Consider the following 23,686-nt stretch of genomic DNA (forward strand, 5'->3'; position numbering starts at 1 on the left):
GAGAGTTATCCCTGATGACTGCCAGTATGACTATTTCCAAAGTGCCCACCTGCATCCTACCTGAGCTCACCTCTTCTGTTGGAGCAGGATTCAATCAACATTTGCACCGTAAAGCTGCCCACAGCTGGAAGTCACTCCCAGGCAAGAGGCTCAGCATTGGTGAGCAGAAGGGCAGTGCTACTACCAGACACATACTGCACGCAGGACAGTCAAAATCACCTCTGTGACCCACAGATATTCCCACAAGCTGAATGGCATCCACCCAGAGAGGCAGGACCAGGTCAGAGAAATGAGATCTCCCTGAAGTACCCCCCAGCCTTGGGCACAGGAAGTAGAACTGTCAAATGAAGAAACAGGACAACTGGAAAATATTTAGAACATTTATTTAAGGAATAAACTTCTACAATCTATTTGCTAGGTACCTAAATTCTCCTAAAATTTCCTACATCCTAAATTGTGCTAACGTCCAAGTCCGTCGCCTCCAGCTCCGCTGTCTGGTCCCAGCCCTGGTGGAGAAGGACCATTTGGTTCAGGAGATGGAGGAGCAGCAGCTGCAGCAGGAGCAGCATCCTGGTTGCTACCAGCAGGCTCAGTGCCCGCTGATGCTGCAGGGCCTCGCCGTCTCCTTGGAGGGCTGCTCAGGGGGCCGTCCTCCAAATCCAGCTCTGGTGGGAATGCAGCTGATGCTCTCCTTCGTACGCCAGCGCTTTGCTTGGACCATCTTCGCAGTAATGGGTACTCTTTTCTGAAGCTGGGGTTGTAGTAGCAGAGTAACTGCAAAATGCAGAGGAGAAGAGTGAGATGCCACCATTTCCAGATTGGAAAAGACAAAGCTACCATAGCTAATAATTCAAACTTCTAGGATTTTCCAAAGCAGGAAATTGGTTTTGGAAACCCAAATAGCACCAATTTGCAGCCCCCTCATGTGGGACTGGCCACCAATCCCACCCGTCACAAGAGATGTCCCATGGGCTGGGGGACTGCGTACCTCACTAGAAGCAGATGTGGCTCCGGCTGATGGGAATTTTGCCTGTGAGGCAAATGTTGGCAAATCGCTGTCCACGATGAAGAATCCGTGCAGATGGAGCTGGCGGATGAAAGCTTTCATGCAATGAATGTTGAGTGCATGTAGAGGTCCTGTTGTTCCCAGCACTTCAGTTTTGAAGCAGGTTTCCTCTATCACAATGCAGCTTTCATCGTCGCCCCACTGGATGGACTGATAGAGTTTGCTGTCCACAATTTGATGGAGCTTGCGTAGAAAGATGCATGATGAGTCATGGGCTTTGCAAGAGCCCTTTGTGGACAGATGATGCCGTGGTCTTTTAGCACGGGATGCCTCCTGAGAGCCCTGAGAAGTGTTTGCTTCTCGTGCCTCTCCTAAGGCAGCATCCCGAGCTGTTCTCTTTGCCCATCTTTGTGGGACAAGAGAAGCCGAGTCTGCCGACTCAGCGTTTGGCACAGAAACTCGTGGAGTTTCTGATGAAGATGTCTCCATTTTGATGGGTAAATGTTCGCTGACAGAAATTTCTGTCCACGACGGTCTCCTCGGCCAACAAAGGTCGTCCTGCCAACAGAAGGATGGAGCGCAATGGCACCAGTGGTGTGAGGAGTGGGCAGTGGGTCGGGGTGTTCACAGACGTCACCGTGGTGACCGTGCTGCATCACGGTGACCTCACAGAGAGGTGACTGTTGGCAGGGGAAACTGGGTTGGGCATCCTTGGTATTTATGGACATATGGAAGGAAATACGATGCAAGATATTTATGCTTCCTAAACCAGTAGGTAGACAGAAACCTCTAATTTCCCCGAGGAAGACCTTTCCATCAATGCCTCTATCATGTACACTTTGTAGGAAATTTATTTCCATCCGTGAACCTTACTAGGACTAGTATTTCTTCTTTGATCTGCTTCTTGGTGACTTTATGCCATCGGGTGATGCTCTCAAATTCTATTAAAGATCTCTCATTTCTCTAATCTGAGCCACTGACTGTGCAATCCCTATCTGAAAATACCCCGGTTCTATCTTGCTTCCTGGTTGCAGTTTCACAAGCTCTTGCCATCTTCCTTTTGGCATACGGGGATCTAATCTGGGGCTGTAGCACCTCTCCGGTGAAGAAAGGTTGAGGGAACTGCGCTTGTTTAGCTTGATGAAGAGAAGGCCCATCATTGTGGCCTTCGAGTGAACGTATAAAGGGGGAGGGGGAAAGTCTCCTTATGAGTGTGGATAGTGATAGGACAAGGGGAAATGGCTTTAAACTGGGCCAGGGGAGGTCTAGGTTGCATATTAGGTGGAAGTTTTTCACACAGAGGGTGGTGACACACTGGAACAGGTTGACCAATGAGGCTGTGTAGGCCCCATTCCTGGAGGCTGCTGGGCACCTCCTATGTATCCAGGGGTGTTTCTGGGAGCTGGGATGCATGTGAAGGGCTTGTATCCAAATTGTGCCCTGGTGCATCTCATCTGATGGAGTAGAGTGAGAATAGGGTCCAATCAGCACCAATATAACCTGCAGCTTTGCAGGAGCAAGGTGTAATCAGTCCAGGAAGCACCAAATTACTGCTCCATGGATCAGAACCTCTGCTAGTGGGAGCTGCAAAGGTGAACAGCATCACACCAGTGTTCATCTGAAGAACTCAAGTCCCTTGAGTGTGATGGCAAGACATCCTTCTGCACCCTCATAGGGATTAACAGGATGAAGAGCCCATTCACTGCATCACTATCACAGCCTTGTTTCTTTCTCTGGGTCTGAGATGTCACGAGCAGCTCAGAGAGCTGTCCCTGATGGCTGCCAGGATGAGTATTTCCAGTGCATCCACCTGTGTGGTACCTGAGCTCACCTCTTCTGTTGGAGCAGGATTCAATCAGCAATTGCACCATAAAGCTGCCCACAGCTGGATGCTGCTCCCTGGCAAGAGGCTCAGCATGGCTCAGGTTGCTGAGCAGAAGGGCAGTGCTGCTGACAGACACATGCTGCTCACAGGACGGTCAAATTCACCTCTGTGACCCCCACGGTTCGCCACAAGCTGAATGGCTTATTGCCACAGTGGCATCCACCCAGAGAGGACAGGTAGAGAGAAGGAAGGGGATCGGGCACTTGAGGCAGCTCCTGCTCACAGCCTGTACCTCCCCGCTCCTGCCGTGTGCTCCCTTCATTGCATGGACCAGGTCAGAGAAATGAGATCTCCCTGAAGTACCCCCCAGCCTTGGGCACAGGAAGAGGAACTGTCAAATGAGGAAACAGGACAACTGGATAATATTTAGAACATTTATTTAAGGAATAAACTTCTACAATCTATTTGCTAGGTACCTATATTCTCCTAAAATTTCCTACATCCTAAATTGTGCTAACGTCCAAGTCCATCGCCTCCAGCTCCGCTGTCTGGTCCCAGCCCTGGTGGAGAAGGACCATTTGGTTCAGGAGATGGAGGAGCAGCAGCTGCAGCAGGAGCAGCATCCTGGTTGCTACCAGCAGGCTCAGTGCCCGCTGATGCTGCAGGGCCTCGCCGTCTCCTTGGAGGGCTGCTCAGGGGGCCGTCCTCCAAATCCAGCTCCGGTGGGAATGCAGCTGATGCTCTCCTTCGTACGCCAGCTCTTTGCTTGGACCATCTTTGCAGTAATGGGTACTCTTTCTTGAAGCTGGGGTTGTAGTAGCAGAGTAACTGCAAAATGCAGAGGAGAAGAGTGAGATGCCACCAATTCCAGATTGGAAAAGACAAAGCTACCATAACTAATAATTCAAACTTCTAGGATTTTCCAAAGCAGGAAATTGGTTTTGGAAACCCAAATAGCACCAATTTGCAGCCCCCTCATGTGGGACTGGCCACCAATCCCACCCGTCACAAGAGGTGTCCCATGGGCTGGGGGACTGCGTACCTCACTAGAAGCAGATGTGGCTCCGGCTGCTGGGAATTTTGCCTGTGAGGCAAATGTTGGCAAATCGCTGTCCACGATGAAGAATCCGTGCAGATGGAGCTGGTGGATGAAAGCTTTCATGCAATGAATGTTCAGAGCGTGTAGAGGTCCTGTTGTTCCCAGCACTTCAGTTTTGAAGCAGGTTTCCTCTATCACAATGCAGCTTTCATCGTCGCCCCACTGGATGGACTGATAGAGTTTGCTGTCCACAATTTGATGGAGCTTGCATAGAAAGGCAGACGATGGGTCTTGGGCTTTGTGAGAGCCCTTTGTGGACAGATGATGTCGTGGTCTTTTAGCACGGGATGCCTCCTGAGAGCCCTGAGAAGTGTTTGCTTCTCGTGCCTCTCCTAAGGCAGCATCCCGAGCTGTTCTCTTAGCCCGTCTTTGTGGGACAGGAGAAGCCGAGTCTGCCGACTCAGTGTTTGTCACAGAAACTCGAGGAGTTTCTGATGAAGATGTCTCCATTCTAATGGATAAATGTTCGCTGACAGAAATTTCTGTCCGCAATGGTCTCCTCGGCCAGCAAAGGTCGTCCTGCCAGCAGCAGGATGGAGCGCAATGGCACCAGTGGTGTGAGGAGTGGGCAGTGGGTCGGGGTGTTCACAGACGTCACTGTGGTGACCATGCGGCATCACGGTGACCTCACAGAGAGGTGACTGTTGGCTGGGGAAATGGGGTTGGGCATCCTTGGTATTTATGGACATATGTAAGGGAATATGATGCAAGATATTTATGCTTCCTAAACCATTAGGCAGACAGAAACCTCTGATTTCCCCAAGGAAGACGTTTCCAGCAATGCCTTCATCATGTACACTTCTGTAGGAAGTTTATTTCCATCCGTGAACCTTACTAGGACTAGTATTTTTTCTTTGATCTGCTTCTAATTGACTTTATGCCATCGTGTGATGCTCTCAAATTCTATTAAAGATCTCTCCTTTCTCTAATCTGAGCCACTGACTGAGCAATCCCTATCTGAAAATACCCCGGGTGTTTCTTGCTTCCTGGTTACAGTTTCATAAGCTCTTGCCATCTTCCTCTTGGCATACGGGGATCTAATCTGGGGCTGTAGCACCTCTCTGGTGAAGAAAGGTTGAGGGAACTGGGCTTGTTTAGCTTGATGAAGAGAAGGCCCATCATTGTGGCCTTCGAGTGAAGTGAACGTATAAAGGGGGAGGGGGAAAGTCTCCTTATGAGTGTGGATAGTGATAGGACAAGGGGAAATGGCTTTAAACTGGGCCAGGGGAGGTCTAGGTTGCATATTAGGTGGAAGTTTTTCACACAGAGGGTGGTGACACACTGGAACAGGTTACCCAATGAGGCTGTGTAGGCCCCATTCCTGGAGGCTACTGAGCACCTCCTATGTATCCAGGGGTGTTTCTGGGAGCTGGGATGCATGTGAAGGGCTTGCATCCAAATTGTGCCCTGGTGCATCTCATCTGATGGAGTAGGGTGAGAATAGGGTCCAATCAGCACCAATATAACCTGCAGCTTTGCAGGAGCAAGGTGTAATCAGTCCAGGAAGCACCAAATTACTGCTCCATGGATCAGAACCTCTCCTAGTGGGAGCTGCAAAGGTGAACAGCATCACACCAGTGTTCATCTGAAGAGCTCAAGTCCCTGGAGTGTGATGGCAAGACATCCTTCTGCACCCTCATAGGGATTAACAGGATGAAGAGCCCATTCACTGCATCACTATCACAGCCTTGTTTCTTTCTCTGGGTCTGAGATGTCACAAGCAGCTCAGAGAGCTGTCCCTGATGGCTGCCAGGATGAGTATTTCCAATGCATCCACCTGCGTGGTACCTGAGATCACCTCTTCTGTTGGAGCAGGATTCACTCAGTGTTTGCACCATAAAGCTGCCCACAGCTGGATGCTGCTCCCTGGCAAGAGGCTCAGCATGGCTCAGGTTGCTGAGCAGAAGGGCAGTGCTGCTGACAGACACATGCTGCTCACACGACAGTCAAATCACCTCTGTGACCCCCAGGGATCCCCACAAGCTGAATGGCTCATTGCCACAGTGGCATCCACCCAGAGAGGACAGGCAAAGAGAAGGAAGGGGATCGGGCACTTGAGGCAGCTCCTGCTCACAGCCTGTACCTCCCCGCTCCTGCCGTGTGCTCCCTTCATTGCTTGGACCAGGTCAGAGAAATGAGATCTCCCTGAAGTACCCCCCAGCCTTGGGCACAGGAAGAGGAACTGTCAAATGAGGAAACGGGACAACTGGAAAATATTTAGAACATTTATTTAAGGAATAAACTTCTACAATCTATTTGCTAGGTACCTAAATTCTGCTAAAATTTCCTACAGCCTAAATTGTGCTAACGTCCAAGTCCGTCGCCTCCAGCTTCGCTGTCTGGTCCCAGCCCTGGAGGAGAAGGACCATTTGGTTCAGGAGATGGAGGAGCAGCAGCTGCAGCAGGAGCAGCATCCTGGTTGCTACCAGCAGGCTCAGTGCCCGCTGATGCTGCAGGGCCTCGCCGTCTCCTTGGAGGGCTGCTCAGGGGGCCGTCCTCCAAATCCAGCTCTGGTGGGAATGCAGCTGATGCTCTCCTTCGTACGCCAGCGCTTTGCTTGGACCATCTACGCAGACATGGGTACTCTTTCTTGAAGCTGGGGTTGTAGTAGCAGAGTAACTGCAAAATGCAGAGGAGAAGAGTGAGATGCCACCATTTCCAGATTGGAAAAGACAAAGCTACCATAGCTAATAATTCAAACTTCTAGGATTTTCCAAAGCAGGAAATTGGTTTTGGAAACCCAAATAGCACCAATTTGCAGCCCCCTCATGTGGGACTGGCCACCAATCCCACCCGTCACAAGAGATGTCCCATGGGCTGGGGGACTGCGTACCTCACTAGAAGCAGATGTGGCTCCGGCTGATGGGAATTTTGCCTGTGAGGCAAATGTTGGCAAATCGTTGTCCACGATGAAGAATCCGTGCAGATGGAGCTGGCGGATGAAAGCTTTCATGCAATGAATGTTGAGTGCGTGTAGAGGTCCTGTTGTTCCCAGCACTTCAGTTTTGAAGCAGGTTTCCTCAATCACAATGCAGCTTTCATCGTCGCCCCACTGGATGGACTGATAGAGTTTGCTGTCCACAATTTGATGGAGCTTGCATAGAAAGGCAGACGATGGGTTGTGGGCTTTGCGAGAGCCCTTTGTGGACAGATGATGTCGTGGTCTTTTAGCACGGGATGCCTCCTGAGAGCCCTGAGAAGTGTTTGCTTCTCGTGCCTCTCCTAAGGCAGCATCCCGAGCTGTTCTCTTAGCCCGTCTTTGTGGGACAAGAGAAGCCGAGTCTGCCGACTCAGTGTTTGTCACAGAAACTCGAGGAGTTTCTGATGAAGATGTCTCCATTTTAATTGGTAAATGTTCGCTGACAGAAATTTCTGTCCGCAATGGTCTCCTCGGCCAGCAAAGGTCGTCCTGCCAGCAGCAGGATGGAGAGCAATGGCACCAGTGGTGTGAGGAGTGGGCAGTGGGTCGGGGTGTTCACAGACGTCACCGTGGTGACCGTGCTGCATCACGGTGACCTCACAGAGAGGTGACTGTTGGCTGGGGAAATGGGGGTGGGCATCCTTGGTATTTATGGACATATGGAAGGAAATATGATGCAAGATATTTATGCTTCCTAAACCAGTAGGTAGACAGAAACCTCTGATTTCCCCGAGGAAGACTTTTCCAGCAATGCCTTCATCGGGTACACTTCTGTAGGAAGTTTATTTCCATCCGTGAACCTTACTAGGACTAGTATTACTTCTTTGATCTGCTTCTATGTGACTTTATGCCATTGTGAGATGCTCTCAAATTCTATTAAAGATCTCTCATTTCTCTAATCTGAGCCACTGACTGAGCAGTCCCTGTCTGAAAATACCCCGGGTGTTTGCTGCTTCCTGGTTGCAGTTTCACAAGCTCTTGCCATCTTCCTCTTGGCATACAGGGGTCTAATCTGGGGCTGTAGCACCTCTCTGGTGAAGAAAGGATGAGGGAACTGGGCTTGTTTAGCTTGATGAAGGGAAGGCCCATCATTGTGGCCTTCGAGTGAAGTGAACGTATAAAGGGGGAGGGTGAAAGTCTCCTTATGAGTGTGGATAGTGATAGGACAAGGGCAAATGGCTTTAAACTGGGCCAGGGGAGGTCTAGGTTACATATTAGGTGGAAGTTTTTCACATAGAGGGTGGTGACGCACTGGAACAGGTTGCCCAATGAGGCTGTGGAGGCCCCATTCCTGGAGGCTGCTGGGCACCTCCTATGTCTCCAGGGGTGTTTCTGGGTGCTGGGATGCATGAGAAGGACTTGCATCCAAATTGTGCCCTGGTGCATCTCATCTGATGGAGTAGGATGAGAATAGGGTCCAATCAGCACCAATATAACCTGCAGCTTTGCAGGAGCAAGGTGTAATCAGTCCAGGAAGCACCAAATTATTGCTCCATGGATCAGAACCTCTCCTAGTGGGAGCTGCAAAGGTGAACAGCATCACACCACTGTTCATCTGAAGAACTCAAGTCCCTTGAGTGTGACGGCAAGACATCCTTCTGCACCCTCAAAGGGATTAGCAGGATGAAGAGCCCATTCACTGCATCACTATCACAGCCTTGTTTCTTTCTCTGGGCCTGAGATGTCAGGGATGATAGAAATGCAGTTCATTTTGCACCAAATGTTCAGCAGTAGATCAGGAGAATGAGTGAAGATGCCACCTTTGAGGGGAATTACATCATTAAAATATCACAGTAGTACCTTGGGAAGCCAATCCGAGATTCCAGTTGCAGTTTCTCATACCCTCTACTAGGAAAAACAAAGAACACCTGCCCTGCAAAACGAGGCCTTTCCTTTCTCAAGAGATTGCCGTTTGTTTATAACAGCATTGTTATGCACCACTCAAGGTGCAAGAGAGAATCATGATCCCATTTTTGACTTCCACAAGGTCTGATCTGGGGAAAAAACTATCTGTCCCCAAGCTGGATAAAATCTCAGACCTCAGGCTTAAAGTTTGGGATTAATATGAGGCTTCCAAGAGGTCAGATAACTTGATACCTAATTATTTTCTCAGTGTGAAATGAAGTCGGATGTGCACATTTCTGCTGGAGCACCAGTTAGGGCTCCTCTTAATGTTGGGAAGTGTGACACAAGCAGCTCAGAGAGCTGTCCCTGATGGCTGCCAGGATGAGGATTTCCAAAGCGCCCACCTGCGTGGTACCTGAGATCACCTCTTCTGTTGGAGCAGGATTCACTCAGCATTTGCACCATAAAGCTGCCCACAGCTGGAAGCTGCACCCTGGCAAGAGTCTCAGCATGGCTCAGGTTGCTGAGCAGAAGGGCAGTGCTGCTGACAGATGCATGCTGCTCGCAGGACAGTCAAAATCACCTCTGTGACCCCCAGGGATCCCCACAAGCTGAATGGCTCATTGCCACAGTGGCATCCACCCAGAGAGGACAGGCAGAGAGAAGGAAGGGGATCGGGCACTTGAGGCAGCTTCTGCTCACAGCCTGTACCTCCACGATCCTGCCATGTGCTCCCCTCGTTGCTTGGACCAGGTCAGAGAAATGAGATCTCCCTGAAGTACCTCACAGCCTTGGGCACAAGAAGAGGAACTGTCAAATGAAACAACAGGACAACTGGAAAATATTTAGAACATTTATTTAAGGAATAAACTTCTACAATCTATTTGCTAGGTACCTAAATTCTCCTAAAATTTCCTACATCCTAAGTTGTGCTAACGTCCAAGTCCGTCGCCTCCAGCTCCGCTGTCTGGTCCCAGCCCTGGTGGAGAAGGACCATTTGGTTCAGGAGATGGAGGAGCAGCAGCTGCAGCAGGAGCAGCATCCTGGTTGCTACCAGCAGGCTCAGTGCCCGCTGATGCTGCAGGGCGTCGCCGTCTCCTTGGAGGGCTGCTCAGGGGGCCGTCCTCCAAATCCAGCTCTGGTGGGAATGCAGCTGATGCTCTCCTTCGTACGCCAGCGCTTTGCTTGGACCATCTTCGCAGTAATGGGTACTCTTTCTTGAAGCTGGGGTTGTAGTAGCAGAGTAACTGCAGAATGCAAAGGAGAAGAGTGAGATGCCACCATTTCCAGATTGGAAAAGACAAAGCTACCATAACTAATAATTCAAACTTTTAGGATTTTCCAAAGCAGGAAATTGGTTTTGGAAATCCAAATAGCACCAATTCAAAGCCCCCTCAGGTGGGACTGGCCACCAATCCCACCCATCCCAAGAGGTGTCCCATGGGCTGGGGGACTGCTTACCTCACTAGAAGCAGATGTGGCTCCAGCTGCTGGGAATTTTGCACGTGAGGCCAATGTTGGCAAATCGCTGTCCACGATGAAGAATCCGTGGAGGTGGAGCTGGCGGATGAAAGCTTTCATGCAATGAATGTTCAGAGTGTGTAGAGGTCCTGTTGTTCCCAGCACTTCAGTTTTGAAGCAGGTTTCCTCTATCACAATGCAGCTTTCATCGTCGCCCCACTGGATGGACTGAAAGAGTTTGCTGTCCACAATTTGATGGAGCTTGCGTAGAAAGATGCATGATGAGTCATGGGCTTTGCAAGAGCCCTTTGTGGACAGATGATGCCGTGGTCTTTTAGCACGGGATGCCTCCTGAGAGCCCTGAGAAGTGTTTGCTTCTCGTGCCTCTCCTAAGGCAGCATCCCGAGCTGTTCTCTTAGCCCGTCTTTGTGGGACAAGAGAAGCCAAGTCTGCCGACTCAGCGTTTGGCACAGAAACTTGAGGAGTTTCTGATGAAGATGTCTCCATTCTAATGGGTAAATGTTCGCTGACAGAAATTTCTGTCCACGACGGTCTCCTCGGCCAACAAAGGTCGTCCTGCCAGCAGCAGGATGGAGCGCAATGGCACCAGTGGTGTGAGGAGTGGGCAGTGGGTCGGGGTGTTCACAGACGTCACTGTGGTGACCGTGCTGCATCACGGTGACCTCACAGGGAGGTGACTGTTGGCTGGGGAAATAGGGTGGGGCGTCCTTGGTATTTATGGACATATGTAAGGGAATATGATGCAAGATATTTATGCTTCCTAAACCAGTAGGTAGACAGAATCCTCTAATTTCCCCGAGGAAGACTTTTCCAGCAATGTCTTCATTGAGTACACTACTGTAGGAAGTTTATTTCCATCCGTGAACCTTATTAGGACTAGTATTTCTTCTTTGATCTGCTTCTAAGTGACTTTATGCCATTGTGAGATGCACTCAAATTCTATTAAAGACCTCTCATTTCTCTAATCTGAGCCACTGACTGAGCAGTTTCTATCTGAAAATACCCTGGGTGTTTGCTGCTTCCTGGTTGCAGTTTCACAAGCTCTTGCCATCTTCCTCTTGGCATACAGGGGTCTAGTCTGGGGCTGTAGCACCTCTCTGGTGAAGAAAGGTTGAGGGAACTGGGCTTGTTTAGCTTGATGAAGAGAAGGCCGCAGGGAGACCTCATTGTGTCCTTCCAGTACTTGAAGGGAGCATGTAAATGGGGATGTGGAAAGTCTGTTTATGAGGGTGGGCATAGTGAGTGATAAGACAAGGCAAAATGATTTTAAACTGTGGCGGGGGAGGTTTACTTTAGATATTTGGAGGAAGTTTTTCACACAGAGAGTGGTGACGCACTGGAACAGGTTGCGCAAGGAGGCTGTGGGTTTCCCATCCCTGGAGGCATTCAAGGCCAGGCTGGATGTGGCTCTGGGCAGCCTGGTCTGGTGGTTGTTGACTCTGCATGTAGAAAGGGGTTGAAACCAGATGATCATTGTGGTCCTTTTCAACCTGGACCATTCTATGATTCTGTGAATCTATGAGTATGATTGCATACTCAGATTTCTTATCCTCAGACCTAATGATCCATTATCAGGTTCCATTATCAGACGGGACGGGTTGGCAGTTGGACTTGTAGATCTTTGTGGTTTTTCTGAACCATTTTCATCCTGTCATCTTGTTCCCTAAGGATACAATCAAGAACAAAACAGGAGTTGAGAAATTTCCTTAGTAGGTTTGACATGACCCCAGGTTGAGATGTCTTAATGCAAGAAGCTGGTGGTTAAAATGAATGAAAAACTTTCTGCATTTCATAGTTAGTGAACTTTGTGCTTACTGAGAGTGGTAATATGGATCTGGACAGAAAGCTTGAGTATTATGGAGTGTCGTAGCACCTGGTAGCATGTGATGAAAAGTCATTTCCAGATACTGTAGGATTTGCAACATAGCACGTGGAGGTTTTGTTAGGAAAGGGAGCAGCTGTGGGGACAAGCAGGTTTTTGGACAGAAAGGCTCATGAAGTCCATGATGACCGTACTGGTTTTAGAGAAGCATTGGGGAAGCTGGATGAAGAGTGGAGCTCACAGATCCCTGGAAGCTTGCCCTGGCCCTGAGCCCAGTACTGCCCCTTACAGCAGTCCAGCAGCCCTTGCCGGCTGTCTCTGTTGCAATGTGATGGCAAGCTCTGCTCAGCAGTGCCCTACCTCACTGCCAGGAGGGCTGCCTGCATTCTGGCAAGCACAGCATCACACAGCAGAAAAAGCAGATTGGTGGAAGGGCACACCACCTCCTGAGCTGTGAGACTTGGAGACGAGTTTCTCCTGAAGGTAAATGCTTTTAATTTTTGCTTTTAATTGAAACAACAACAACAAAATCAACCCTGTTTGTATGTTAGCTGTCTTCACAGCCATTCCCAGCAGGTCTGTCCCAGTCTTTGTCAGGTCATGGTGGGGCTTTCCCAAAACTGTAGCTCCCTTTGGCTCCTTTGATTAGCAGCTGCTGAACTGCCTTGGTCTCTGGCCACGCTTGGCTGTGCTCAGCCATGTGGCTCTGAGGAATCCATAGCAAGGATTAGTTTGGCCACAGGCTAATTTTGGTGTATTTTAGGTCAGCTAGAATCATGAGCTCATTCTTCTTTTTCCTCCACAGATGCCTACACAAAGACAGAGGTAATCTACACCTGGACCCTGGGGAAAGATAAATCAGTGGAAGTAGCAAAGGGTGGATCTCGCCTGAACCAATATGACCTGCTGGGCCACGTTGTTGGGACAGAGATGGTTCGATCCAGCACAGGTACTTGTGGGACCATGATAAGATGCACAGGTTGAGGACACTGTAAGGCAAGGTAGACCCATGGGCTTTGAATGCCACAATTTGGCATAACAACAGTGGTAGTACCTGCAGGCTGCGAGCATCATGGCGCTCTTGGAGAATGTATCTGGGGACATCTGGGGCAGTCACTACGAGGCAGTAAGTTGTTTAGCTTGTAGTGTTTTCACCCATGCCCTCTAGAAATGATGTGTAGTGTGGCAAATCTGCCCCATTTTGCCCAGCTAGTCCTTGGTACTGCACGTTCATTTGTCTTGGATTCCTTTTCTGCCCCTCAGGAGAGCATTGCAGGCAGGGGAGGCAAGTAGAACATGATGATGTGTGATTTTCACTGCATCTGCTTACACAAATATTATCATAGGTAATAGAAGATTCTCCCAAACAATTGCTTCCTCTGATTAATGACCAATATTAATCATCTTTCTCTCCCATCTGCTCCTTCTCTCATTCCCCCTGAATTCAGGTACCAATAGCTTCTGTTATCTTGCGTGTTTCTCTCATTCCTCCCATTTTCTTTTCTGAGCCTTTTTTTTTCCTTTTTTTTTTTTTTTCGCTGCTGTATGCACCAGTAGTTCTCTCATTTGAGGATATTTCCTCTCTGTTGCACTTGATTTTAATAGTGTCTGTCTGTAACAACTCATATCACCCCCCTTGGGGAAATGTAGGGAGTTCAGGGGACTAAATGTCATCATATCTGGCCCATCTCTCTACTTAAGTTGTAGTAAAATGTACAGATGAATAACCTGAAATGGCAAGAAAGCTGCTAAAGGCTCTTGTGTGTAATGACTTAGCAGAGCCATACAACAAAAAGGCACAATAATCCAGTAAAATATCCAAAGCTTTGGTGCATTTCTTTGAGAGGATGAATAGGGCTCTGAAGGAAAATAGAGACAGCTGCTCTTTTGGTCTACAGCCCGAACCACAGAACTTGCCCTATTTTCTGAGATTATTAAAGTGAGGAAAAGCAGAATATTTTCAGGCTTGTTACAGAAAATCTAAGAGTTTGCAGGTTCACTCAACGCAGATCTTTATTGCTTTGGAGATGGGTTAGTGCTCAGTTGGCCCATCCTGGAACACCCAGTGAATCTGTGTTTCTTAACTGGTTGTGTCCCTAGGGGAGTACGTCGTCATGACCACGCACTTTCACCTCAAGAGGAAGATCGGGTACTTCGTCATCCAGACCTACCTGCCCTGCATCATGACCGTAATCCTGTCCCAGGTCTCCTTCTGGCTGAACAGGGAGTCTGTCCCTGCCAGAACAGTTTTTGGTGAGTCTGTGAGTGTGGGGGTCCCCAGAGACACTGGAGGGAAAGGCAAATGGTTGGAAATTAGCCCTTTGTCTGGTTTTGTTGGGCAGAACAATTTGATACATGCAATGGACTGTCTGCCTCCACTATCCCTTTGGCAGGTGGACCAGTTCAGTGCCGTCTGGAGCCAGCTCCCCTTGCCTGAGTGACCCAGGGGTTTGCAGGGTGTTGGCCCAGGCTGATGGGGCTGGTGGCATCTGTGGTTCAAATACCGGTGCCCACACACACACAAAGTTGACGAGCTGAGGCAGTCTATAGACTGCTGCCTTCCAGGGAATTTCTGACTTGGGACCCCAGTGGATGGTTTCTCCTTCCATGGGATGCCTTATGAATACATAGCAGTCAGAACTAGTCTTCTCCAATCTCCAACTCACTGGCATTGATGAAGCTGATGTCCATTTCTCAGAATCGCTCTCTGTGTCTTCCTAGTGCTTCTTCCACTAAATCACTGCAAAAATACTCCTGTCCGTGTTTTGCTACAAGCCAAGTCATAAATATTAACAGTAATCAAGGTATTGATCATCTAATTATATGTATTTGACTGTGTCTGCTTATCTGTATTGGCTTTTGAGTTGAGGAGAGGATAGATACATGGGGAGGCATTTAATGCACTACCTTTGAAGTTGCTAATGTGCCCCTGGTCAGACCTCCATGTAACAGGCTCCTGAGCTGAGGCAGTATAACTACATGGTAAATATATTATTATTTTCTTCAACTGTTTTCAGATTCCCTCTCTGAGGCAAAGTCTCAGGCACTGCACTTGCATTAATAGCTTTCACAAATATATAACAGAACAGCTCTTTGCTTTCCTGACAAGACCTTGAGTTCAGGATTTACACCTCACGCACACCAACCCCCCTGCCATACCACACTGCCAGGGGCCAGGCAGAGCCTTGGAACTGGAACACCATCCCAGGTATATGTCCTGGTAGCCGGACCTGCTGATGCCAAAAGGAGTGTTTCCTGGAAATAACAGTGCCCTGCAGATACAGCCTAACAGAGCATACCGCACAAAAGTCACTAAGCAGAGAGGGGGTTTATCTTATCACTAGCTTGTCTTTTTGATTAAGACAGAAAGTGGTGTGGTTTCCAACATCTCAAAGCTCAGACAGATATCACAAGGAACACAGGACCAGTGCCTGCATGAAGAGCTCCTGCACCGCTGAGCTCTTCCCACTCACCTACCTGGGAATCATTTGCAGTTTCCCCCTCCAGAACCCACACCCAGGCACCACCACTTGTCCATGCCCCAGGTGGGCTCCCATGTCTGCACCAGCTCCAGGTGTCTTTGCTCTCCCAATGCTTGGGGCAAGACCTTCTCTGAGGATATTTGATTCCCTTTTATGTTATCCCGATATTTGCAATTAGAAAGGTTTCCTCAAGTAGCAACTAGGATTCAGCAGGAAAGAGCTGACTGAAAAATTAAAAGCTACCTTTGTGAAAAATGTCCTAGCTCCCAAATTGCTTTGCTTTGCTATTAAGAAAATAATGAGAGTTCCAATTGTTTATTCTTTTTTTTCTCTCTCTCTGAAAGTATTGCCAACAATATTATTGAAGCTCTTCAATTACCAGGAGTATAGCTTAAGGGAAGTGAAATTTAGTCAATATTTTTATAATGCTTTTAATGCATTTTTAATTGAAAAGCATATTATTTGGGAAAATGGATAGCAGTGGTTGCTTGCTTTAATGGAAAAACCTTTAAAAGGCATTTTGCTGCAGATCATTTTATAAGATAAATCTTAGTGACTCTCATTCTGGCATCTTGGGCCACTGGTGCATGCCGGGCCGTGTAGGCAGGACCTGGAGTCCCACTGTCCATCCGCTTGGGCTGCTGCCTGCAGTTCTTGTCTCTGTGTCCATGTATGTGGTGGACAGAATCACCCCCTTTCTGTGGGGACAACATATCTGTGGGCCGCGTTAGTGTAATCCATGACAAGTTTTCTTGCTGACTCTTTCCTAGGAAGGGCAGAGGACAAGCACGCCAGGGATGGGTGAGTGCAGGTACATGGTCTGACAGCATCCTCGTCTTCTGCTGTGTTTCCACAGGTGTCACCACTGTGCTCACCATGACCACGCTAAGCATCAGCGCAAGAAACTCGTTACCTAAAGTGGCGTACGCGACGGCCATGGACTGGTTCATAGCCGTCTGTTATGCCTTTGTGTTTTCTGCGCTGATTGAATTTGCCACTGTCAACTACTTCACCAAGCGCAGCTGGGCTTGGGATGGCAAGAAGGTGCTGGAGGCCCAGGAAATGAAGGTGAGCCCTCTGGCCAAGGCCAGGGTAGAGTGGCAGGGAAGAAACGCTGCACAAGAGAGCTGCACTGGGACCAGGAGTGGGTAGCATGCAGCCCCATAGCACTTCAGGAGGCTGGGTGCTACTTACTGGGGTCCCTAGTTCAGGTCTTGACTGCAGCGGTTCTTGAGGGATGATGGAGGAGGGCTGGTCATTGTGCTTAGATGGAGAAAAACACCCAGATTGAACTGCTTGTTTTTCCCTCGGTCATTCTGCATGACCATTTGCCAGGGGAACAGGAAATGCATGCATGTTGTGGTCTTGCTCCACTGGTGATCTCCTTTCTCCATCTCTCTGTATTCCATAAATACCCCACTGTATGTTGTGTGCATGCTGCACGAACACAAATATACCATGGGATACCACCCTTACTGTGTCCCTGCAGCTGATACCCCTCGCTGTAGGTCTCCCTCCACATGGACAAGCGTGGTACAGCAGTGGGGAGCTCCTAGTGCTCATGTTATTGACCACAGCTGCTGCTTTGTAAGCTTGGGCAAAGAGGGTGGGTGGCAAGCAAGCAATCGGAAACAGCAAGTGGCAGCAAATTAGTGCCTGGCATCACCCACATTTTCCCTTCAGCCTCTCTGGTAGCATCCTTCCTGACAGCCATCACCATTCCTGCTCGATCCCCCTCCCTCCTAACTGACTTAATCTCAGCTGTGCAGAGAAAGCGCTTACTGTAGCATGCTGCTTCTTGCTTGTATTTATTGAATCAATTTGAAAATCACATTTGTCCTTGTTCTTGGTTCTGGAGCCTCTATATTTTTCTTCTTTGAATTTTAATGTGTTGTTTATAACTGTGGGGCTCTACCTGGCAGAATTGCAGTAACTTTTAGGAGGACAACAGTCAGCTGGTATGGAGGTCTCAGCAAGAGGACAGAGGCCTTATGGAGAACTACAGCCATCACTGGGTGCTGAATGCCTCTGTGTTGTATTTCTTGGTCTCTCTCCATTTGCTTTTGCAGCTGTGGTGTGAGCGCCAGACTCATGGCAGAAAGGCTCCAGAGGTGGCCTGCTGGTGGTCTTCCACCTCCGTCGTGTACAATAACTGGGTCTCTAGAGATGATAGGAAATTTTCTCAGGGATAAGAGGAACTTTTCTGGGGTCATTGGCACAAACAATGAATCAGAGCAGGTCCTCAAAGCAACCGTGCCCCTTTCAGTGCAAAGTCAGGATTCACACTGATGTGGGCAATTGTGTGAATTGGGCACAGTCAAAAAAGCAGCAAGGGCTCCAAAGGTTTCGATTCGTCATAAAAGTGGCACTCTCCTCAATTTATTTATTGACCTGACACTGCAAAAGTAATGATGCTGAAACAATAGAGTAAAAGTGTTTGCACATATGGTAATTAAATAAGAAAACAATGCAGGACCAGAAATGTTTCAGAGGGAGCACTCTTTGTGAGACTTTGCTGTCAGATAAGAATCAGGGAGGACTCCAAATCTGTAGATGCTTTTTCAAGCCAACCCTGTTCCTTACCCGATCCAAAGTCAGTCAGTTTACCCACTCCTGGTCTCTGCAGCTCAGAAGCTCTGACTCTGCTCCATTCTCTCCATCACAATTTTATATGTGTTACAAGTAGTCACATCTGAAAGCACCCCTCGGAGGAGAATTCCCTGACCAGCTGTGGAATTTCAGAGAGCTTGTGAATACGGTGTGTCACTGTATTTGCTTTCATCTTTATTCTACTGAATATTTCCATGCAGTGAATTTGCTACAGATTGAAGGTGCCTTATTGGCTCAGCTCCAGCCTTTAATTAGCTCTTCTTGAAACAATTGACAAGCCAGGTGGTTGAAACCACAAAAGAAAAGAGGAGGCAAAAGAATAACTATTGGCGTTTTTAAGCATTGGTACGAAGAGTAAAACTGCCAGTGACAAGCCCACACTGAGCACTGGTCTCTGGAGAGCCTTCCCCCAGCAAAAGAAAGTGTTTTTCATTGATGGGATGGCAAGGATCCTCACTCAGTCCAGGGCTGATTGTTTCTTTCTATGGATGTGAGCAAAATCAATAGGTGACAGCCCTGCCCTCGCCTCAAATGCAGGCACAGCAGCAATGCTTCCCTTCTGATTTAAAATAAATCGCTGCCTTGCAAAAGCTGCTGGTTGCTGACAGGCGCTCCAGCATGTCCAGTTTCTCAGGGCTTATCCTATTCCTTCTTTCTCCTCTTTGTCCATTCCATCAATTTAGAGAGAGAATTATGTGGGGAACAGCAAGTTTTGGGGGATATAATCTAAATAATGGGCTGATCTTGGTGAGTCACTGATCTCTCCATCCTAAATGGGGTTTTGGTTCTTGCTGGGAGCTACTCTGCACTCACTCTGCAGTCCTTCTCTAATGCAATTCAGACAGATATTACCATAGATCTCACCAAAAATTTCTTTTAATGCACCCTCTAATATGATTTGACCAAAGCATCTTGAGCCCAAATATTTTCCAAGCTTTTCCTGTCCTCTACTACTACTTTTTCATTCATTTCTTCTTAGGAAGCTGACATTGGGAATCTGGAGGGGCAGGCCTCAGTGGTGATTTCTCCATTGGGAACTCATGAATGCTGTCATCTCTTCCTCATGTTGGAGCATACTTGAAACTTAAACCCATTTCCACTGGCAATGTCACAGCTGTACATAAAGTCCATTTTAGCTCCGCGTCTGTGCGCAGCTCTGCACTGATGCTTGGTGGAAAGACACAATAAAAACAATTCAATTAGCCACACTCTGACATGTGAGAACAAATAAGGACACACTTCAGATGGAGTGAAGCCAGGCTTTTTGTCCAACCTGCCCTTCATCAACTCTGAAGTTTGCCCCCATCTGAGAATCATTATTTTTCTCCTTTGTTTCTTTCTACCCATGGCATCTTTGTTTCAGTTCCCTCCTTCCAAAAGAGACGATCTAGAACAACACTTCATAGGCCTCCATCCTCAAGCAATTTACAGACTCACAGAGTGATTCGGACCCATCTCTTTTTTTATTTCTTCTTTTTTTTTCCCCTGCTTCATTTTGATAAATATGTTTTTGATGGGACTTTTTCCCTTGCTCTGCAGCCCATGTCTCCTTTGTCCTACCGCATCCACAGTCACCTGTGGCTCCCCATAGTACTGCAAGTGATTCATGTTTTCAGCTTCTTCACTAGACTCCATGCATCATTCTTCTACACCATTTCACCCTCTTTCTCTCCACACTATCCACGTGGCATATTGGGATGACCCGACTTCTGAGCCTTCGTCTGCAGATCCAGAGATCATAAAATCATCAGTCAGCCACATATAATCAGAACAGAGATGAGTCTGGGGTGGTGAGTGATGCACCACAAATACTGTGTATAGTTTTAGGCCTCTCACTACAAGACACTGAGTTGCTGAAATGCATTCAGAGAAGAGCAGTGAAGCTGCTGAAGGGACTGGAAGACAAGTTTGAGAAGTGGCTGAAGGAACTGGGGTTGTTTAGTCTGCAGAAAAGGAGGTTGAGAGGAATCCTTGCTGCTTTTTCTAATTAGCTGAAAGAAGGTTGTAGTGACGTGAGTATCGATCTCTTTTCTCAGGTGACAAGTGCTAGAATGCAAGGGAACATCCTCAGGTTGCACCATGTGAAGCTTAGATTGCGTGTCAGGAAGGATTTCTTAAGGGAGAGGGATGGTTAGACATAAAATAGGCTGCCCAGGGTAGTGGTGGAGCCACCATCTTTGAATGTATTTAGGAGATGTGTGGATGTGGTGCATAGGGGCACGGCTTAGCTGTGGACTCATAGTAATGGTTAGACTTGATGACTGTAAGGGTCTTTTCCAACATAACAGGGTCACAGCAGCAGGTGACAGTATCCTGACTTCAGCACAGACTGCTTGTTAGTGCAATATTGCATTGCCACAAGCCCTTGGCTCTTCTCAGTCTGTGGACATATCAGTGTAAAACACCTCATTCCTCAGACACAGTCAAGGTTCTGGCACAGTCTGGAGGGCAGCTATGGCTGGCATGAGGAAGGGGTGCCATGTTTGCTGGAACATCAACTACAGTTACTGTGCTCTAAATTACAGAGTACAAATATGGCCCAGACTGGAGTTACTTGGAGGCATTAAGGTGACTTCTCTCTGCAATAGCGAGAGGCACATACAATGCATTTCTCCAATACAATCCATGACCCAGAAGTGATGGTGACTCTCAGTGTCCCATCTGGATGAGAATGCTTCCAATGGAAACTTCTAACCAGGGAGCAGCTGTGGAGAGCTAAATCTCCAACAGGTCATCAGCAGAACCAGTAATTCCCACAGTGCAGGCGTTTAGCCTTTAGCACCTCAACAGAGGGCCTAGGAGACAAGAATATTTGACAAGAATATATTTGCCATTGTAATCCAGCATTCATATTTGTGGAAGAACTTGTCAGACTACAGTATCCAGGGAACATGTTTATCTTTAGACCGGGTTTCACAGCTTTTCCCTCCAGACAGCAGCTCAGAAAGAGTTGGTCTCCCAGAGCCCAATCTGGGCCACACAATCAGGAATAGCTTTTCAGCGTAGATGTTTTAACTAGGACAAGTTTTCAAATGCAAATGTGGGGGTTTCCTCCTGTTTTTCTATTCTTTTTCTGTTCCAGTCCCACATGAAACTCCTCACAGATAAGTATGCAGGGGGAAAGCGGAAGGCTACTTTGCAGCTGATAAGCACATTTTGCTTTGTTTCATTATCCAAATCTTGCCTGAAACACTTATTTACAAAATGCAGTCTAGTGACTTTAGGCTGAACCATTCCTTCCGATATCTCAGGAGCCTGTTTTCTCACCTGTGCCTTGATAGAAAGCTGGTGCACTGCAGGTTTAGCAAAGGCTCCCAGCTCTGTCCAGGGCAGAAGATACCTGTAGACAACTGGAAAAAGTCACTCTAAAAGTTGTGGTGCAGAAAAGCTAGCCAGGCTGAGAATGTCATGTCACTTACAGACATCTTATTCATGTAACGTGGCTGATTAGTACTCAAATAATCACAGTGCACTTCAAATTACATTCTGCAAACAAGTGTTTTTCATTTCATTACTGATTATTAATTATTGTATTACCTCCAGTAGCTATGTTAATAACTAATCGTACTAAAACGTATTTGAATGTTTTAGAAAGTAGAGCATCTTTTGTCCTTTATTTGCTTCTTGTCAGCTCTTTAGCAGGACAAGTTCACCTCCTGTACAAAGGGTAAAGGCTGACGTGGTTCCAACAATTGCAGAAATCAGTCACTCAATCATTAAAGATCACAACAACCTCTTCCACATTATCCATAAAGGAGTATGAATATGGTCTGATCAGTGGTTTAGTCTGATCTGGACTCTAAAGACCTCGTTCTAACATCAGGTTAATTTCTGTAATTGCTGTAATTACTGTGAGGCTGCAGTCTGAGCTACAGTGTTATTAGAGAGGGATTTAAAGATTGCACAGAAGTCTGCTTTTCCTAAGGTAACCAGAAATATTCCTGGTGCTTGTGGATTCATTTACAGCCTGAAAGCTAAAACCCTTGGAGCATCTCTACTGGACAGATGGTCAATCTGTCCTCTCCAGTTCCCAGTGCCACCCAGAGGTATATACTGCCTGCTACCAGTTCCCAGGCTGGGAGGCTGAGGCAAACACATCCAGCTGGCTGTTTGCTCTCCCCTTCTCCTGGCTGTCACTTCGCACATGGTTCCCATGTGCATACATGCAAGACCATACCAGGCACTTCTGGAGAGTGGCTGGACAGGCCTAATCTTGTGTTCCAGTTGTTTTTGAATAGAAGATAAGATCCAAAGTCACACTTTGTTCTGAGTTTAGATTTTAGATTCCCACTGTGAGTCATTGCTGTGTCTAGCTCTGACTTTGGGTGTCATTACAGTGGACACCACATGAACGCACAGAGGTGTTGGGATGTGTATGATGTCTGATGTCTGCACGTGAACAGATTTCATTCAGTGGGCTTTTCCCAATAGATTTTAATTGCTTTATACACGATAGCCTGTAACACAAGTCCCTGACAGCAACAGAAAGATCCCCAGAGTAGGAGAAACATCCATCATGACTTTCTAGCTCTTATCTTCCTGTCCACTCATCTTCATTAACACTGGAACTGTCTGCCTTAAATATTCTCCTTCATCGTTCAACACACCACATCAAACACATAAGTGCATCCTTTCCGTTTCTTACAGAAGCTCTCCACCCTTCAGCACAGACAGCATTGATGTCCCTGCAGCCCGTGGCAGGGCTGTACTTATCTGCCTTGATTTGCAGCAACCCTTAGATATGAAGGCAAGATGAAAGGTTTCCTTCCACTCCTATAGTATCTCAAATCCTCAAATGCAGGACTATGGCAAGTGCTTTCTGTTAGTTCTATATTATACCTGGGAAGCCATGCAATACCCTAAAGAATCCCAGAGGCATTTTGGACATCATGATGTCCCTGTGAAATATTCAGGCCACCAAGGTGGTGTAAGATATGGCCTTTTAGTATCATGGTTCAGAAACACTGCAGTGCAGTCAGACACATTATTAAGGCCAATGGCTTTCTGCTCAAACAAAACAAAACAAAGCAAAAGCCATAATTGTCAATGGGTTTTTCTTCCTCTCACCTGATTCAGGAAACAGACTGGCAAGGCAGAAATCAAGTTATTCTCCTAGGATGACCACACTGGTTCTCATTCCTTTCTAAAGAGTGCATTCCTGATTCATCTCTCCATGGCTGAACCTTACATGCAACAGAAAACAGAACCCAACTGAGGTAGAAATCAAGGAGTTTGTATATAGTTTGAGCTTGCTTTCACTTCTTCTGACCTGCCAATATGCAACTTAGACTTAACAGCACTCAGCCAACCAAAGGGTCACCCATCTTAGGCAGCTCTTGCTTAAGTGCAGCTGTACACAACTTTTCATATCACAGCCCTGATCTAAGGTTGCAAAGAGGCTGCATACACAGGTGTGTGGCTACTGTTATAGGACCCAGAGCCAGACCTAGCACCTAGCTGCTAGGCCAGGACCTCTTTGCACTCCATGCTTCATGCCAGGCTTACATAGAACAGCTGATGTAATTGAAGATGTGTTCCAGCACATCCCTCTGCTCCAGCAGCCCTCATGTGGCAGATGTCACAAGTTCCGCTCAC

The 23,686-nt window shown here is 47.6% G+C and overlaps 2 protein-coding genes and 3 pseudogenes across 6 annotated transcripts in view; 1 reads left to right on the forward strand and 4 right to left on the reverse strand.

The window, feature by feature from the left end:
• LOC107312871 (gamma-aminobutyric acid receptor subunit alpha-3) overlaps nt 1–23,686 on the forward strand; it is a 69,725-nt gene that overhangs the window by 39,575 nt on the left and 6,464 nt on the right. For all 3 annotated transcript variants that reach the window (XM_085544664.1, XM_015860684.3, XM_085544663.1), the window contains exons 7-9: nt 12,805–12,948; nt 14,100–14,252; nt 16,338–16,549. In XM_085544664.1, coding sequence (XP_085400790.1) covers nt 12,805–12,948; nt 14,100–14,252; nt 16,338–16,549 — 509 coding nt within the window. The remainder of the gene's footprint in view (nt 1–12,804; nt 12,949–14,099; nt 14,253–16,337; nt 16,550–23,686) is intronic.
• Nucleotides 368–1,495, reverse strand: LOC146760964 (uncharacterized; annotated as a pseudogene).
• Nucleotides 3,292–6,909, reverse strand: LOC146760965 (uncharacterized). Its single transcript, XM_085544668.1, has 2 exons — nt 3,874–6,909; nt 3,292–3,659 (listed from the first exon to the last, which is right to left on the reverse strand). The coding sequence occupies exons 1-2, from the start codon at nt 4,378–4,380 to the stop codon at nt 3,345–3,347; spliced, it is 822 nt and encodes a 273-aa protein (XP_085400794.1). The 5' UTR covers nt 4,381–6,909; the 3' UTR covers nt 3,292–3,344.
• LOC146760966 (uncharacterized) lies at nt 6,143–9,535 on the reverse strand (annotated as a pseudogene). Its single transcript, XR_014945593.1, has 2 exons — nt 6,671–9,535; nt 6,143–6,549 (listed from the first exon to the last, which is right to left on the reverse strand). The product of XR_014945593.1 is annotated as an uncharacterized LOC146760966 (transcript).
• LOC146760967 (uncharacterized) lies at nt 9,535–12,565 on the reverse strand (annotated as a pseudogene). The gene is made up of 2 exons (XR_014945194.1): nt 10,157–12,565; nt 9,535–9,942 (listed from the first exon to the last, which is right to left on the reverse strand). The product of XR_014945194.1 is annotated as an uncharacterized LOC146760967 (transcript).

This window comes from Coturnix japonica, chromosome 4, assembly GCF_054131305.1.
Source record: "Coturnix japonica strain WE chromosome 4, WE-NBRP24, whole genome shotgun sequence".
In the NCBI taxonomy this organism is placed as follows: Eukaryota; Metazoa; Chordata; class Aves; order Galliformes; family Phasianidae; genus Coturnix; species Coturnix japonica.

Coding starts and splice junctions, on each gene's coding strand:
- LOC146760965 (XM_085544668.1), bottom strand. CDS start 4,380: ATGGAGACATCTTCATCAGAAACTCCTCGAGTTTCTGTGACAAACACT. Junction 3,660..3,873: donor CCACATCTGCTTCTAGTGAG/GTACGCAGTCCC, acceptor TGCATTTTGCAG/TTACTCTGCTACTACAACCC.